This window comes from Acanthochromis polyacanthus, chromosome 17, assembly GCF_021347895.1.
Source record: "Acanthochromis polyacanthus isolate Apoly-LR-REF ecotype Palm Island chromosome 17, KAUST_Apoly_ChrSc, whole genome shotgun sequence".
NCBI lineage: Eukaryota > Metazoa > Chordata > Actinopteri > Pomacentridae > Acanthochromis > Acanthochromis polyacanthus.
The window spans coordinates 14,346,781-14,363,414 of NC_067129.1; the positions used below are offsets into that span (position 1 = coordinate 14,346,781).

The window sequence follows — 16,634 nt, forward strand, 5'->3', positions numbered from 1 at the left end:
TAGTTTGCTAAGCAGAGCTATCTACTGCTGGTCTCATTTGCCCCAGGATGAAGAGGTTGTTGGTTTACCAGTATCATTTTGGGAACTAAACAAACACAACTGTGTATGAAGTAATGTATTACCTGTCAGCGTGTTTTATTCAGAGTGACACTCACAGCTGTGCAGCGGTGATTTGCAGAGCAGAGGAGGGGTGTCAGGAGAAAGAACCAACAAGGAAACCACTCTGAGCTTTGCTCCTGCACCGCCTGGCTGGCCTGCAGCCAGCTTTCTCCAGAGAGGGTTGGCTCACCCCTTCTCCTCTCCTCCCTTCTTTCTCTCTCTCCAAACCCACATACGCACTCTGCCCAGCTCTGCAAAGCAACAGGCGAGAAGAAGGAAGAGCCACAAAAGCGAGGGGCAACTTTTTCATTGTTGTTGAAAAGATCTAGAAAACTTTCAAAGATGCCAAACGCCTCGTTTCCGCAGACGGATCACTTGCGAGGAAAGTGATTTTCCTTTTTCCTTGAGGAGAAAACAGGAGGGAGGACGCGCATTTCTTTTTTTCCCCCCTTCTTCTTCTCTCCTCTTTGCCGTATGAGACGTCCAAAATTCCCCGTCGGTGTTCACAGAGCAGGAGCCTCGGAGCTGGGAGCTTTGTGATCTGCATGTCCCCGGGTCTCTGTGGAGGGCAGTGAAGGATGCCAGGATGCCCTCTCTGATCGCCCGTCTGCTTGTCATCTGGCTGAGCGTCCACAGGCTGGTGTGGTGCACGGAGCGCTCCTCCACACGGGAGCGCTTCAAGGTGGTCATCGCGCCGCTCATCTGCAAGCGGATCTGCCTGAAGGGACAGTGTCAGGATACCTGCGAGCAGGGCAACAACACCACGCTGATCGCCGAGAACGGGCAGGCGGGAGACACGCTCACTGGACAGGGCTTCAGGGTCGGTGAGTGACGGAGAGGCTGGAACAATGCGCTTTATTTATGAGGGCATATAAATAGGCCTCTGCGATTAACTAATAGTGCTGCCCTGACCTCCGGGTTTATGGGTTTTTTCCCCTCTGTGGAGCCTCTGGGGAGGTGAGGGAGGCCTGTTGGTTTACTCATAAATGCACCTTTTTGTGGACAATGAAATTGCTATGGAACTCCATAAAAATGCGTAAATACGCACGAAATGATGGGCCTTCTGACCACATTTTAATGTTATAACAAGGCAATGGTGGGAAAAGTTTTATGATTAGTTACTTAGTTAAGTTACAGGGTCCACTTGTGCTGAAATACATAGGAAAACTCCTGATTTGAAAAGCAGTAACAGCAGGCAAAGTATCCAAAGTGAAAGTGGTCATTGTGCAGAATGAGCCTCCTCAGCTTTTAGGGTTAATTTGAAGTTAATCCAAGTTAGACTGTTGTCTCTTACAGATGTAAGCCCATTTAAAATCTTATAATAACTTTTTGTATATATATGTAGCACTTTTTTCCAACAAAGTTTAAAGATGCTACAGAAAGCAGACATTAGAAAACAAAGGATAAAGCTAATCAGAAAACAAATAAATGAATTAACCACAAATCAAAGGAGAAATAATGAACACATTTACCTCTAAAGTGGCAGATAATTGAGTAAATATTAAGATATTAGCTCCATAATGTTGCAGCGAAAAGCTAAAGGTCTTGAAATGTAATCAAAAATCCAATCTTTCACCTTCTGTGTGCCACACAATCAAGTGTATTTGCTTCACTCATACCCGCACGGTTTGATACCTGCAGCTGATACTGTGTGAATCCACGCCATTAAGTCTTGTGTCAACTCTGCTCCGCAAATAAATAGGTGGCTGAGGCGAGGTGAGTTGGGTTTACCCTCCACGGCATCACTGGAAAACTGCTCTGGTGCTGCACTTTAATTAGCAAGGCATGGCTCATTACATAGCATGTAAATGTACTCTTAACATCTATACTTTCACCCTCCTCTGACTTTGACTTCCAGTGTCTGGTTGGCATGAGTGGAGCCTTTTCTGTGCTGTATCAGATCAGCTGTGGTGAGCCACGGAGCCTTGCAGTCTACGTCAGTCTCCGGCCCAGAAACGAATCTGACTGATCCTCCTTACTTTAAATTACTCAGTGTGGAGAATGAGCTACTCAGAAAGGAAAGAATCCAGAAAATATGGTTCAAAACACCATGATACATATGGTCCAAGTTAATTGTAATTGCTGAATGATTGCCAGTCTGTTTGTCTCTGTTTCACCAGCATAATTTCACTTTGACTGATATCAAGTTAATGAAAGTAACAGCCACAGTTAGTATATGTAAGCTGAAATAGAACCAGAATCATTTCCCTTATCCCCCATATCTTTGTAACGTTAAAACCACCACATTCCACTCTATATTCTTAAACTTCATTATCCACCCTGAATGTTTGCACGTTTTTAAATTTGGATTTTAAAGAAGAATAGCAAATGGCTCTTCAGCGATGCCTGTAGGAGGTCAAATCAAAATCAGTATGAATAAGTCAGTCCTGTGTTGCTTCTTCTGACTCAGTTCTGCACAAAGAAGCTGTAGTCTTTCAGTACACATGCAGCCTCTCCAGCTGTTTTCTCTGGTATGCCCATGTGGAGGTAAGCAGGCTGGATTTAATCGAGGCTAAGTGAATCCTCCTCGTAGTGCCGTGACCGGATTGTTCCTCTTTGACACCGCATGGAGTCAGAGACTTGGCTCGAACACCGGTCTTCTCCCCCTTTATTTTCCCCCGGTTTCCTTGTGGTGCGTCACGTTTTGGAGCTTCTGTGTCAAGTAATTCAGGAGAGACATTAAATTCCAGGAATACCTCACGCTGCTTCACATTTGGTCTAGATAACGAATCTGCCATACAGTGACCTGCCTCGCTGGATTTATCTGAAAAGATCCTCGCTGAGTTGTAAGAGTTTTTCGCTGGAGAGGGACAGAGGGGGTTTCGACTTCAGCCTGGAGAGGAGATGTGTGCTGTTCAGTGTGAGCGCTGGAATGTGGTGTGGACAAGTGGAAATTTCTCTCTCCCGTGTTAAAACGGCCGTGGCTATAGCAGCAACAATATGAAGACTTTTCCATATTTGAGTGGTTGTGATGCCAGCGCAGAGAGGCTGAGGCCCAGAGTGAGCAAACCCAACTAAACCTTTCCTCAGGAGCAGTATGGTTCCTGTCAGAGTGTGTAAGCGTAGAAATATCGCTCAGGATGTGTGCTTTAGTACGTACCAGGGTTTTCAAAGACTGAATTGGGTGAATAAACAAGTTGAGGCCCAAGAAGCAGTCAGGTTTTAGTCATGATCTGGTTTCTGGGATTTCTGCCAACAGACGAATGTCATTTAAAGGCCATAACTTTAATAGAGCGAAAAGCTTTTTCAAAATCTTTTTTTTTACCTTCACTGGGCAGGTTGACATGAGAAAGTGACTGAAAACATGAGGATGACATACCCAAGTCTCTGTTTTAAACAGCTGGAGAATGGATCAATGGTGGAGGTTTGTGCTTCCAAGGAGCAACGCTTTGAGTTTTTGCAATGATATTAAACCGAGAAATGCAAGCAAAAATCCCATTAATAGCTTTAACCAGCTAATGTTTGATATTTTTAGGCATGTGAGAGCCGTGGCTCCATGGACGGTAATGTAGATCTGTAGGTTCACATTGATGCATCAATCTCTGACACATCAGTGGACTAAATGGAGATGATGTGCTGGTGATGGCAGACTGACAGTTGAATAAACCATGTGACTAATAAGCTGCTTGTGTTGCTAGAAGAAGCTGTCTCAAGATGAAGTTATATGTTGACTGTGTCCTTTCCATTCCCATTTTGCTTTTTAACTCGTCCCATAATCTTGTTGTTTGGTGAAAAATGTGTAACACCATCATTCTCAAGTCAGCTCCATGTTCCTCCAGTCCAAACAGGTGTCTGAAGACTAAACTACTGAGTGAGATTAGTGTGGTAGCGAGGTATGTTGAGCTTAAAGTCAGTTTTCAGTGTCCCAAATGCTACTGTCTTTAATCAGCTAGATCTCTGTGGTAACTAATGCTGCAGATGCAACCTGGTCTGGGGCAGGTTATGTTGAGAGATTTGGATTATGGTGGCATTATGTTGGTTGAAAAATATGTCTTTCCCTCAGCTGATGCCAGTCCCAATTATAAGTACTCAAGGGGACCAAAAAATTTATTTATAACCCAAGGACCATCCACAAAAGTTTGTTGAAAGGCATTCGTTTATTTATGTTTTGCATATGTTTCGTTAAGAGAAAACTTTTCAGGATTTATCCTCCAGTGTTGTGAAAGGCATCAGATATTGCTGTAGGCGGATTATTGCTCAAGACCACAGTGTGGTGACAACAGATAGAGAGAGGCTGCTGAATCATAGCCAAAGTAGAACTGTTTTAAAATTCATTTATTCTATTATGAAAATAGTTTTTAAAAAAAACAATGCCCATGATTGAAAATATGCTGAATATTTGATCCGATAAATGGGCAGGCCAATAATCGGTGGATCCTGATACAGCACGTCTGTATCAGTTTAAGAGAAAGATTAGATGTTATTAAAAATTTTATCTTGGGGATTTTTATATGCTCTGATATATTCCATTACATTGATACTGCCCAAGTCCATTACTCAGAGATGAAGCCTTCTGATATTCTTGATCCCTTGACTTTTCATCTAATGCTGTACTGCAATGCCTCATGCAAGTATCTGGTAAACAGACATTCATGGTCCCTTCAGAATGAACCTTTTAACTGAAAACTGAGTGTTTGGGTTAAAAACTCCAGTATTGGCCGATATATACATAAAATGTTCAGAGTTATACTGAAAAGCGAAAATAATCGCATCATCGATGGTTCAATTTCCAGCAATGTATTTCGCAAACTAAATGACTTATCTCAGCTGCTCTTTATTCTCTGCTACATGTGCTGCAGACAGTGCTGAGTCTTGTAAACAACGGCGTTGAAGCTGCTCTGCTCCATAGACTATGAGATGGCACCATTTCTAAATTACTCTGCACATTTCGCTGTGGTATGTTCTAAAATACGTTTCACATATTTGTGTGCTAGGTTGATGTTGGCTGAAAACAGCTGCATCAGTAGAGCGATGACCCAAAATTCAACCAATGAACTGAAGGGAACAGTTGAGTCAGGAGGCATCTGATCCTCATATGCATATAATAAATTGATTACACATTGATTAGAGCAGCTTGAAACAATTGCTTTTAGTTTCTGTCAGTTGTTCCAGCAGAGTATTACTCTGGTATGCTGCTTGCTTTTCTTAGTAACTTTTAACTTTACTTTAAGCTTTACTTGCCTCCAGACACTTACTTTTTAAAACCTTTGTTCCTAAACATCAGTCACCTAAATTTATATCAAGTAATAAATATAAATAATTAGTGATCTGAGCAGGGTGTAATTATGCTGCTCCAGACTGGGACAGACAGTAAGAATGATCACAACCCAGATGTTCAGACAGTCTGAATCACCTGCTCTACACGAGAATAAACCACCTGAGCGACAGGCGGTTCCTTTCTACTTTATATGTCTTTGAGAGAGTGCAAACACAAAGATTAGAGAGCATCAGTCATGGTTGAGTAAATAGTAGAATAGCTCCATTTAATCCACTGTATATATAGAAAACATCATGGTAGCATCTACTTTTGTAATAATTTTAGACCTGCGTCACTGCAAGTGCATTTAAAATATGTCAGATATGCTCTCATCATATGTTTCCGGGGAATCCACATGCCATTAAATCGATCTATATTCCCCTGTACACTTCCTAAAAACTGATGAAAGCACAGAAACCTGAAATCCTTCCAGGCGTGTTGGCAGGCAGTGAAAAGTTGACGTTAGCAGCAGCGTATAGCCTTTTCATTGACTCCGCATGGTATCTGTGTAAGTCATCACAGGGCTCTGCAGGGGCGGAGGCACAAACGTTGTTATCGTTTATGTCAGGAATGAAAGAATGAGTGCATATTGTTTTACTTATTGCATTTCTCTTATTGTGTAGCACAGCATTCAGTAGGAGTAGCGAGATGGGAAAAAAGCAAGATTGCCTGTGACAGGGGTTTGAAAGTTGTATTTTTAAATGTCAGAACTGCATGCTGATCTGATTGCACACTCTTTTCCATATCTCTCTTCAACCTGAGGCTGTTTACTGGAAGATCAAAACTATCTTTGTGATGATCTCCATGTGTTTGGCTGACAAAATACCTAACAGCCACCTATTATATACAGTTTTTTTTTTATCTGCTGCGCTTTCTGTAAATGGTTAGAGAGGGTGTTTTTGTACATGCGTGTGCATCTGTCTGAATTTATTTTCAGCAGTCATCAAAGAAATCCCTCCAAAATACAGTGGTTACATAAAAATCTGTACACACGCCTCGGTCGTTGTGATTGAAGTGTGGTTTTTCCAACAAGAATTAGTCCAAGTCTAATTTTTTTTCTTTGCCGTTGCTAGCACAGAGGCATCCCATATATCAGCCTTACTGACAGCAGCTGCTCGGCTCCCAGACAGCCCTCCGAGCCTCCGTCTCTTCTCTGCATCTCAGCAGCATCTCATCATTATCGGGGCTCCAGACGTCCAAGCTGCTCTGGATTCCCGTCTTTTTCTGGAATAAATGAGAGCTCGGGGCCTCGTGTTACGTAGGAGGCCTTATCGTATCCCGGTCTGGACTCGTCTCCCCTAAAATGGGCATGATGACGAGTGGAAATGGCTATTTCAGGATTTCCCATGTGGTTTTGTATTTAGAGTAAAGCGACAGTAGTAGCCTTGTGGTTTGTTTTGGTTTTCCCTTGGCATAGGTCAGAGGTCCATGGGAGCCTGAAAATGAAGACAAGTCAAGTTAAATACAGTAGGCGAGCCCGGTTCTACTTTCTCTCTATTTAGGGAGGGGAGTTTATTTTACCTTTCAAAGCCCTCTGCTCTTCCCCACACACTCCTCTTTCTCTCATGCCAAACTTTGGAGAAGGCGGTCTAACACAGGCTACCAAAAACCTGCAGCACTCCGGATTTTTGCCGCAGGTTGGACTGAACTCAGAGGCGAAGCTGGGCATGGCTCCCGCGCTCACACCCTCTCAAACACAAACACACACAATCATGAGGGAGTCTCATGCACATTCATTTGCAGCTTATTAATCGTGAAAGCTTCTTAAGTTTGGAGAAATGCGCTTCGTGTAGATTTGCGGCCTGAGCAGCAACCTCTCGTCGAGGCTGAGTTTTAATATGGGTGCACATTCTGTCGCCTCGCTCCGTCTATTTATGCTTGTTGGAAAAAATAATACACAGGGTTATTTGGGGTCTTCTGAGCTTATTAACCTCTAGCTACAAGAGGGATCAGGATATGGAACCACATGGGATGGTACTGTGAAAATTTGCAAGAAAATAAACATGCCGTATATGCATAAATAAATCTGAGTCCCTGTGATAAAAGCCTTCCTGTTGTAATATAATCTAGGAACATTTATTTTTGTATAGTGCTGATAATAAGTTGGGTGTCTGTGCTGCAGAGTTTAACAAACTGGACCGAAAACAGTTTCCATTAGTTTTAATTGTGTGCTTCCTGCTCTTAAATCAGTTAGTGATGAGTATATGTCCAATTTTAATCACAAAGTTAGTAGAACAAATAAGCACAAAGAGAATTAGTCAGTTCCTTCCCATTTTATTGCGGCCTCCTACAAAAGAAACGTGGTTGTTGAACGGTTTTCAATCCGCAGTCCTTCCAGTTCTTTCTGTTTTTACTTTTATCACCATTGCACTGCTCATTCAGAGCCAGAATCCACGCCATCATTGCAGGAGTTTCCCATGAAATCACACTCCTCCAGGTTGAAAAGGATCACATTAAACTCAAATTGGAAAACAAAGCAGCAATTAGAGTTGGGTTTTTCAAAGAGGGAACAGTGTGTGTGTTTGCATGTGAGCGTGCTCAGGAGCAATGTACTGAACCCAACTCAAACAAACAACCTTCTTTGCCATCTTTAACACTCTCCTCCCATTTGCGTAGCGGGGGGGGGAGAAGAAACGGAGCAGTTATTTAAAGCCACTCCGAGGAATGCGAGCGCTCGGGACTGCACCCACACCGTGCAGGACCCTGTAGCTGTAGCGATTAGCCAGGGTAAACAGAATAACACGCACTCTGCCAACGCTGCCTCTCTGCCGCCGCCTGAGACTGTGTAGCCTGCAGACATTACCTGCCACGCGCTGCACTGCTGAGGATCCCACAGGGCAGGTATCTGACATAATCTCAGCAGAGCCCTGTCAGCACTGCTCTACCTGCCTGCCCTCCGGTCCCTATAGCTCAGGCTTTTAGATACTCATTATATGACATCATCTGCGGCGGTGCCAAGATCCTGTCTGACTCTCTGGCTCTCTTTCCACAAACATCTCTGCCATCGGGGAGTGACAGGGCAACACTGGATTTGTGCCCACCCAAGAGCTATGTAAACCACATCGCATATTTCCATGACATGGGAAAATCACGTTGTGCAAAGGAGAGTTTGATTTAGATTTAGATAATTGCAACCCATCCCACTCAAATCCCTTCCTGATCTTCGTGATGATGGCCGCTTCAGGAGGGGTTTTTGCTCGTCGTCATCCCCCACTTTCTGTAACGTCGACAAACTGTTGTTTTAGGCCGACTGCGAGAGATAATGAAGGCCTTTGGTGAGAGCGCTCAATCCAGGCAAAGGGCAGCGCTTTTGTTTGGGTAGCTGAAGCAGAGGGCAGAGTTTCTTGGGGGTTGGAGAGTTGTGTAGAGGGGAGGAGGAATGCGTAGTCAGGTTTGTGTTGTGAAAAGGCAGTGATTATGTCATTTACTCCCAACGTCTGGCTCAGCTGCAGCAGTCTGACCCACTTCATACGTCGCTGCGCACTCGGAGCGGTATGCGGTCTCACAGTGCCAGAGGATGGTAGGTGTATTTGGGGACGTGGTTTCCTGCTTTGGAGCTGATGGTGAAGGGAAGCACGTCATGATGGGAGCCAGTCTCCTATTCTCTTCTAAAACAGGGACCTTGGTGGAAACTGTGTTCACCATCTACTGCAGCCAGCGTTGTTTAGTCGTGACTCTGTCGCGTCATGGAAATTAAAAAATACCATGAAGAGGGATACTGTTTAACAGGAGTACTTATAACAATGACTGTGTGCTGCGAGAAGGTCACAGTGCTGAACACACTGAGAGCTGATGTAGCTCTGTGCAGCTTTTAGCTATTTGTAAGTCATTGTTTTGGTTTCTCTGGCAGGGCGTTGACACAAATTGTATCTTACCACTTTCATATGCCACACCAGAACGAGGCAGTATGATATAAAGCTTCAGTGGTTACGTTTTAATGTGGGCATTAACCCTCTGAACCCCAAACAGTTTTTGTTTTTTCTGCTTCACTGTGGACTCATTTTTTTCTTTAGAAGCAACACGACCATGACTAGAAGCAGAGAGAGGTTGAATTTCTTCTATGATTTGAAAAAAAAAGTAGTCAACATGTACAACATTTTTGTGCTCACGGTTGTTGCCAAAACTAGAAAAATGGTGGCTCTATTTCTGTTTTTTTCCTGACTGTTTCCATACTCTCCTGTCCGCTCTGTGTAAACACGGCCTGCAGTTCAAGCCATTTCTGTTAAAAAGTCTCCAAATTTTTATTATGTTACTGTTGGTCTCAGCTGAGTTACTAAAAGCTTCACGGTTGTGTGTCAGAGTGCAGAATTTTTTGTTTTTTTACAAAATCTGAATAGACTACATGCCTAATTTTGGGCAAAATTTAAAATGAGACTTGTAAAGTAACATTATTTTGCTAAAATAAAGCAATTTTACGTTCAATTTTATTCATCCTTTTAGAGATTAGAGATGTTTTTATGTTGCGTGGCTGGTAGCAGCAATTTTTTACAATTTCTGGCTCTGACAAAAGCTGTAATCTTCGCATTTTTAAAGTCTAAAACGTCTTTCAAATCAACATCAAATGAGTTTGGGGTTTCAGAGGGTTAAAAAGCAAATATTATGCTTTTTAAGTTTTTGTTTTTTGGATGTGGTGGTATGGTGGTACAGACTTTCATGTGCATGTAGAAGGTCTGCACGCTTACAAACCTCAAAGTCCACACCAATGAGGCTGCTTTTCTTCAACAGAAAACATTGCCCCTTAATGGCCTAAACCACCTCCTTTGAAGTCCAGGCTTTGCTTCTGTTGCTTATCGATGTCACCATGTAACACATTTGCATAATGCCTGCCTGGCCTAGCAACTAATCTGGTACGTACTCCAAGAATGAGCAGCTACTTTGCAGTTGCCAGAGCTAACACTGCTAGGGCTACATTCCTATGAGGAAAGTGAGGTAATGTAACCAACATTACCTCACTTTCCTCAGGTCAGCTGACAGATCAGAGCTTTTCAGGAGGGGTCCCTTAAAGAAACAGGAACTTAAACGGTATATTATAGTCAGAGGATGAGAAGCAATGTACAGCAGGAGAAAATAATGTGTTTTTTGAATATTAAAGCATGTAAACATATTCTAGTAGACCCCCAAAAAATGAAATTACAAACCTGTTAATATGCTTTATATGGGCTCTTTAATGAACCTCGTGAAGCTTATAGGGGAAACACTGATGAAGATAACTAATCATGTAAGTAAATATATGAAGGTTTACACCAAAAAAAGCTTCTGCATTTAGTTCGATGTGATTTGTGATCATTTCTTCCACTGAAACTGCAGTCTGAGATGTGTTTTAGAAGTCTGCATCAGCAACAATTGGAAAACACGACCAGTGGAAACTCAGCTCGCGATCATATCATAGCGTGTATTACTACATCAACCAGCGAGGTCATGGAAATGATTGCATGTTGACCAAAAACACATTCAGTTTTAAATCTCTGAGTGGGTTGATTCAGACTGAATCACAGTGAAAGTGATTCAGTGGGCATCGTCACTGATTTTGGTGTCTGAATCCTGCAGTCTGGGTAAATTGCTATGCTGCCAGAAGACTGTAGTCACAGAACGGGACAGATCAAGGCATTGTATCATGCGTATGGTTGGAGATTATGTCTGCAGTAGCTTTTATTTCAGCCAGCTGCGGTTTGTAGGACTGTAATTTGTTGTTTTTGTGCTGGGAGGGTGCGGCTGTGGCTGAGAGGACCCTGTGGAGGGAGGGGGGGGCCTGTGATGCGTCATCTCCAGACAGACAGGAGTGAGTGGGTGGGTGGGCGGGTGGGTTGGTGGGTGTTCACAGGGCACTCAAAGGACAAGCTTTCCCTCCTTTCTTTCTTTCTTTCATTCTTTCTTTTTTTTTGTCAGAAGTACGCTTTTTTCCTCCTCACCTTGCAAAACAAGTGAGAGTAATAGTCGAATGTCCCCACAGTTTATTACCTGCTATGTGGTAAAACATGCGTCTGGGTCTGTCTTTATGTGCTTTCAGACATAGATGACTTCCATGTCCTGCTGCTTACACTTGGCTTGCTTACTTAGCAGTTGAGGAATGTACAGTATGTTTTTTTTAAACGGAAAAAAAAAAGTGTCTGGGAATCACAATAATCCCACTGAAAAATCCCATTATTCTTTATTTTCTGTTTTTTTACATCCCTCCTCTGCGCTCCGTGCTGCTTTATTCCCTCATTTTCCCAGATATATGATATAAATGACAGATATATGTTCCCTCTACCCTCTCGTGCTGTGAAGAAATCTGTTTTTCTCCTCTCGCAGTTAATGGTGACATTTCGAAGAAAGAGCTCTCATTTGTATGTCACATGAAATGCCGGCGATAAGAGCTTGAAGACAAACAGACTTCCCTCCTTCTGTTTCTTTATGCCGCTCAGATTGCTCTTGTAGTTGAAGTGAGCGCCGTGTGGGAAAATTACACGTTTCCTGACTCCTGGAACTCGCCTGAAAGCTGATGTTCAATATTAAATTAGGTTTCAAAGACGTGACAGCAAAGGATAAAGTCAGCTTTGAGTGTTTTCTTAGCTTAACTGAAGCCATACTTTAGAGAGACATGGCCGTGTGTTCAATGGCAGCACAGGGTGTTTTCAATGAATTGAACAATGCTGTGCGCAGATCTAAATGCCACACATGCAAAATGGATTGTTCTTCACTTCCCTCTTTGACTGGAGCGTGTGGAAAATAATGTTCACGATAACATGCCAGCTTCCAAATCACAAGCCCCACCCCCTCCTCCATTCAGGCAGCCAGCCCTGTTCATGCCTCACATTCATTTAGACCACTAAATAACTCTTAGGCACCTTTGATTTTTAATAACACACCACCTCTCGTCTCAGGAATGTGTAAGATCTGTAAAGACAAAGGTGTGGTACCAAGCAGAGGGCGGCTGCCACTGGGGCTGACAAAGAGAGTCAATGAGCGATTTTGGATCATAAATTCTACTAATGAACTCCGAGGTGATGATTTAAAAGGGAGAGTCCACTGGGAAGTAAAATCCTCCTTATGATCTCAACTTTTTAAGCTTTTCTGCTCTTTTCAGTAAGTAGTGTGGCGCAGCCCCCTCCTCAACCACAGCGACTCTCCTGGAGACGAAACGCCCACCACTTAATAGCACTCATACGCCCATTTGCACACAGGATCTGCAGAAAGGATTAGCCTGTGCATCGCCAGTGTTCCTCGAGCTCAAATGAAGGAGGCAGATGTGAAATGAGGGAGTCGCTAAAACACACAAATCATTCAGTCTTGCTGGAGCCGTGGAGACAAACAGACATGAGACAGCTAATTTAAACAGAATCCAATAATCAGGATAATAGAGGCATGTTGTAATACCACCTGCTGTTGGGAGATTTGACTTAATGCTAATGAAGCTGGAAACGTATGAGGACGAGTTTACCTGATAATCACCTGTCTGCAGTGATACTGATTGGATTTGCCAGTTAATTTACTTTTTCTGAAGTTAAATGCTTTTTTTTCCTGCCCTAATTATAGTTAAAAAAAATAAAGGGAAATTTAGGTTGGTGGAAATAGTGTTTTTCCACTTACCCGGCCAGACTCTGAGTGGAAAATCACATTAGGCAGTTTCATTCACTGCGTAAATGTACTTTTATATTTGTAAAGTTGGATCTTTTATTTAAATTGCTGCAGAAAGTGTCTCCAGATGCCTTTAAAGCGCTGTTAAAATGTGTTACTATGGAGATATGTAGAAAAGAATATGTAAATGAGATAGAAGAATGTGCAACAGTAACAAAACAAAGTTTAACTCATGTGAAAAGTAAGGAATTTTACCATTTATATTATGAAATTTTGCTTCTTCAACAGCTCTTTAACTGTTTAGCCACTTAAAAAGAGAGATTAGACATTTTAGGATCTAATTCTGTTCATGTTTTTTATACATAATGCTACATAAGTTGCAGACAAGTTTAGTCAGAGCTGCCATCCACTTTGCACAACATCAGAAGTATATTTTTGATCCTGTAAACAGCTGGGAGTCACAAACAAGGGATCAGATTTCCACTGAAGTGGACGATCCCTCATGCCATGGCTATAAAAATGTAATTTATGTATGCTGTGAATGACATACTCTTTTTATTGCTTGTTTCCTGTTTGAGGCAACATGCGAAATGGATAAAACTGTATGTTTTACGAGTCAGTGTCAAACCGACCAGCAGTGGTGGAACGTAACGGAGTATATATACTTGAGGTCTATAGTGAAGTACAAATTTAATAATGTAGATTATCATTTCATGTTACTTTATAATTCCACTCCACTCCATTTCAGAGAAAAATATTGTGCTATTGAGCTCCACCAAACAGTTATTTTCCTTTCTTGACATGGTTTAATTACAATGAATGTCCAAATGATTTGTTATCCCACAAAAATCACATATGAGAGAAAACATCTAAAAGCTGAAAACATATCCTATATTTATTTGTCTTCTTTCTTCCCTCATTAATCATCTTAGGGGTCCTCAGATATATCTGCTCTCTCTGTATATAAATCTGTGTACAAAATTGTTCAAAGTAGCTCCACCTGCAGCAGCTACAACAGTAACATGCTGCTGACGCACTGATGCTTCAGGAGTAATAATCTTTTGATAATAATAAATCAGTCAGGACCAAATCTGAGCTTTTACTTTAATACTTTAACTACATTTGAACTATATTCTGCTGCCAATACTAAGACTACCATTCAAAAGTTTGGGATCGCCCAGACAATTTCACATGAATATGAGTGTGTAAACTCACACTGATTGCACAAGGGTTTTCTAATCATCAATTAACTTTTCAGCACCATTAGCTAACACAATGTAGCATTAGAACACAGGAGTGATGGTTGCTGGAAATGTTCCTCTGTACCTCTATGAAGATATTCTATTAAAATTCAGCCATTTCCAACTAAAAAAGTCATTTACCACATTAACAATGTCTAAACTGTATTTCTGATTAATTTAATGTTATCTTATTTGAACAAAACTGCTTTTCTTTAAAAAATGAGGTGACCCCAAACTTTAAACAGTAGTGTATGTACTTTTAGGGGTTTTCCATGTAGAACTTTTTTTGTAATGCATTTTTTTTTTAAAATACTGTACTAGTGTTTTTACTTAAGGGTTTGAATTATTTTTCCACCACAGCTGACTCATAGAAACAATCAAAGGATATGAACTGAATGTATACCACATCAGCTCTGTCTTGAAGTCTTAAAAATGCATCATTTCTCTGATTAGCAGTGCGTAGTATGTCATCACACTGACCTAATTTCACAACGTCAAACGGTTTCATTCTGAGGACCCCCCAGCTCCGTCCCCACCCTGAAATATGATTTCCCTCCTGTCCTTTGTGTTCATTGTGTAGCTCAGGCTACATCAGAGGCCTCACTCAGACACCTTCCCAGCCAGATGGGGCCTCCGTCCAGACTTAGCCTACAGTATGTCATCTCCCCCGTCTCTGTGGGTTCACATTGTGTAATAACGTTTGGAGGGAGGTTCCTCTGCGCTCTTTCTAAGTCTGCAATCTCAATTTTCAACCCACGCATCTTTCCCAGTTTCCGCTCATTCTAAATCCAGGAATGAGGCAAAATCTGACCCAATGGAAACTGGAGCTCTCATGTCAGAGGAGTCTGTCTTCAGTCTCACTGTCTTTGTCCTGCCATAACCACCAAGCTTCATTGTGCATGCTGTTCCCAGTCCTGGCGCTTAAAGACCACTGTCACATGGTGAAAGGCTGCGTCTGAAGTATCCATCTTGCCTCAGATTTAAAATATTTTACCCGCTACGAGTGCTTCATTGAGGTTCTTTCATTTTTCTGCCAGACTTTCACTATGTGAGGATGTCCCTGCTGTGTTTAAAGTGATCTTGTCCCTTAATCACGCTGTAGCCCAGACTCCCTGGCAGTCCACGTCTAATTACTTCCATGTGCACACACTTGGCTCAGCGGCACAAAGAGGCCTCGGCTCCTCTCCTCTCCTCTCCTCTCCTCTCCTCTCCTCTCCTCTCCTCTCCTCTCCTCTCCTCTCCTCTCCTCTCCTCTCCTAAAGCAAAGTTGATGTCGGATGAATAATGGAAGATAGATGACATCTTGGTGAAGAGGAAGAGGATCATCACAGACTGAACAACAATACAATATTGAACGTATTTAACAAAGAATTTAAGACTCAGTTGACATCAAGAAATGAGAAAAAAGAGGACAACACTGGCAAAGTAAAAGTTTTGGTGTAACTGTAAAAGAAAGGAGGATGTGGAGCAAACCAACTGGATGAAGGAAAACAGTTGTGCTGAGCAATAAAACTAAACCTTGTGAAACATTTGTGGTCTTGTTTGTGTCTTTTTTGGCTGGCTATAGGGATGCAAATACGGTTTGTTTTCATCAACTCATTTCTCAGGTCATTGTTCTCGATATTTTCTTTGGTTTATAAAATTTCTCCTGCCAAAGCTGAACTCTTCAAGTTGCTCGTATTGTTCAGCCAACAGTCAAAAACACATTGTTATTCCATTCACTATCAAAGAGGACAAAAAAACACAAAGTATTCACATGTGAGGATCGGGAAGTAGTAAATTTTTGGCATTTTTGCTTTAAAGAATAGTGGAATGCTTCTGGACGAGAATTTGATGCCAGTCTGGCATTTGTTCCTTAAATATAACAATGATACTGTTCTTATAATCATATACTAATTATCCTGAATCTTTTTTGTTTATTACATCCAAAAAGTAGTTGCTGATCAATTAATTTATCCCCTTTTGATTTTGTTCGATAACTTACGATTGCAGCATTTCAGGTGTTTGACTCTTTTGATAAAATACATTTTTGTGAATAATGTTCTTTTACATAATTACATATAGATTCAGAGTAAGCAGCTGAAGCATGTTTTGGTGTTGACCCTCAGCATATTGGTCAAACTTTTGGATGTTTTCCAGCCATCGTATGTGAAAGAGGAACTGAAATGAGGTGGCCTTCCTGGATGATCTGTAATTATTGCTTTATTAGCTGACAGAGCCAACTACTCATATCATTGTGTGGCTCAATCTCTCTAGATTCCTCTTTTCTTATTTTTCTGCTCTCTATCTCTTTCCTCTGATTGTTCTCCTGTTGGACAGAACACAATGGGAGAGCCAATAAAGCTGCAGTGAATACTATATATGCCATGAACCTCTCTCCACCCGGCAGCTTTCCCACAGATTTCAAGATCTTTCCCATATGCCAGAATGAAGCTGTTACACAGATCAATGACTTTACCTGCTTTCCTGCTAAACCTCCT

The 16,634-nt window shown here is 41.8% G+C and overlaps 1 protein-coding gene across 1 annotated transcript in view; it reads left to right on the forward strand.

Moving 5' to 3' along the window:
• Nucleotides 1-309: 309 nt before the first annotated feature.
• Nucleotides 310-16,634, forward strand: part of ltbp3 (latent transforming growth factor beta binding protein 3) — a 42,064-nt gene continuing 25,739 nt past the window's right edge. Inside the window, exon 1 of the mRNA XM_051937727.1 lies at nucleotides 310-923. Coding sequence (XP_051793687.1) covers nucleotides 686-923 — 238 coding nt within the window. The 5' untranslated portion in view covers nucleotides 310-685. The remainder of the gene's footprint in view (nucleotides 924-16,634) is intronic.